Genomic DNA, 1,534 nt, shown 5'->3' on the forward strand with positions numbered 1-1,534 from the left:
AAGTCTCTTGTATGTTATTTTTTCTCTTTTAAACCTGCACGAGAAGAAAGATTAGAAACTGCCGATGAAGAGCCGGTAAGTAGTAGTGATTTTTATGAAGAGCGCTCATTTTTCCCGGCGATTAGCGCAACTTTGCTTATCTCAAAAATCCGTTTATCTCGAAATTTTCCCTGGTTTTTACGACTTCGAGTTAACGAGGTATTACTGTACCAGTATTTCCAGCTCTTTCGAAAGAAGCAAAGAGGGAGGAGGAAGCGATCGGTGGAGGAGGAGGGGTAATTTTATCTCTCGTGACATACCTAATACCGAACGTAGGACAATAATTAAACGGAACGTGTTTCCTAATTCCGAACCTAGGGCAATAATCAAAATGGCAATGCGTTTCTTCATTGATTTAATGAGGCGTCAGAGGGCTTCTGTAATTTCCTAGAAATGTGTTTACCTGGAGAGAGCAACTTATTGTATGGCCTGCAGTCGGCTAAAATGTCTACGCACTGAGAAGACGGGTCTTTGTCGCGCCGCGGCGATGACGTCTATCTTGGGTGTCGTGCTCTCCGAGGCCTTGTTCACGCGCTACACCATGGGATTGACTGACTGAAAAACATTTATTTACAGAAGTTTGTACAGGGAAGGTGGGAGCGGTCCTTAAGGGGCGGCCCCGTACAAAGACTAGGTGGGCTGCCCCTTACGGGAGCCCAATGGCGTCGGCCGCGGCCCGGGCCCGCTTGACCAGGGCCCGTTGGGCCGTCAGGTCAGAGCAGCCGAGCAGGGCTGCCTCCCAGTCCTCCCGGGAAGGGTTGGGTAGAGGGGGTAGGTTTGGGGTTTTTTGGCACGCCCACACCATGTAGAAAATGTCAGAGGAATCTTCCTCACAGTGCGGGCACTTCCCCGTGCAAGCGGGGTCGAAGTGTTTTAAGACTGCCGGGCACAAGAGAGTTTTCGTATAAAGGCGAAGGAGGATGCGCTCCTCCGCCTTCGTGAGACCCCTACAGGACTTGGGATAGACGGAATGGCCGGATTGATAAAACTGTGTGACCTCCTTAAAGGTGCAAGCGGGAGTAGGTTCTAGGTCCGGATCGGTGGAAGATGAGGATGATGCCCGGAGAGTGAGCGCGCGGGCAGCGGCATCAGCCACCTCGTTACCCTCAAGGCCCATGTGAGCCGGAGCCCATATGATCGTTCGATTCGCGGGGGCACCCAGGTAGTTACTGTTTTGCAGAATTTTGTAAGCAAAGTACGGAATGCACCCCTGTTCGATATTGCGGCAGGCACCCCTTGAGTCGGCGATAATGACCCGCGAGTCCTGATCTGCGGCGGCTAACGCGATGGCAATCTCCTCCGCGTGTGTAATATTGTGTGCGCGGAACGTGAGTCCGTTCACTGCCGTGTTTTGGTGGACGACCACGGCCTTGTACCAACCCCCGTGGTGCGGGCCGGAGGCGTCTACGTAAAAGACTCCTTTTCTTCGACCATAGTGTCGAGCCAATGCTTCTGCCCGCGCGACGCGTCGGCCACTGTGGTCATCTCGCGTCAT

General features: G+C 52.9%; 1 protein-coding gene across 1 annotated transcript; it reads right to left on the reverse strand.

The window, feature by feature from the left end:
• Nucleotides 1–685: 685 nt before the first annotated feature.
• Nucleotides 686–1,534, reverse strand: LOC144164088 (uncharacterized). The gene has a single exon (XM_077694652.1). The coding sequence runs from the start codon at nucleotides 1,532–1,534 to the stop codon at nucleotides 686–688; it is 849 nt and encodes a 282-aa protein (XP_077550778.1).

The sequence above is a fragment of the Haemaphysalis longicornis genome, unplaced genomic scaffold (assembly GCF_048455015.1).
Source record: "Haemaphysalis longicornis isolate Haplotype H1 unplaced genomic scaffold, Haemaphysalis longicornis Haplotype H1 scaffold_13, whole genome shotgun sequence".
Taxonomy (NCBI): domain Eukaryota; kingdom Metazoa; phylum Arthropoda; class Arachnida; order Ixodida; family Ixodidae; genus Haemaphysalis; species Haemaphysalis longicornis.

Excerpts from the sequence above, each read along its gene's own strand:
- LOC144164088 (XM_077694652.1), bottom strand. The coding sequence starts at position 1,534 with ATGACGCGAGATGACCACAGTGGCCGACGCGTCGCGCGGGCAGAAGCA.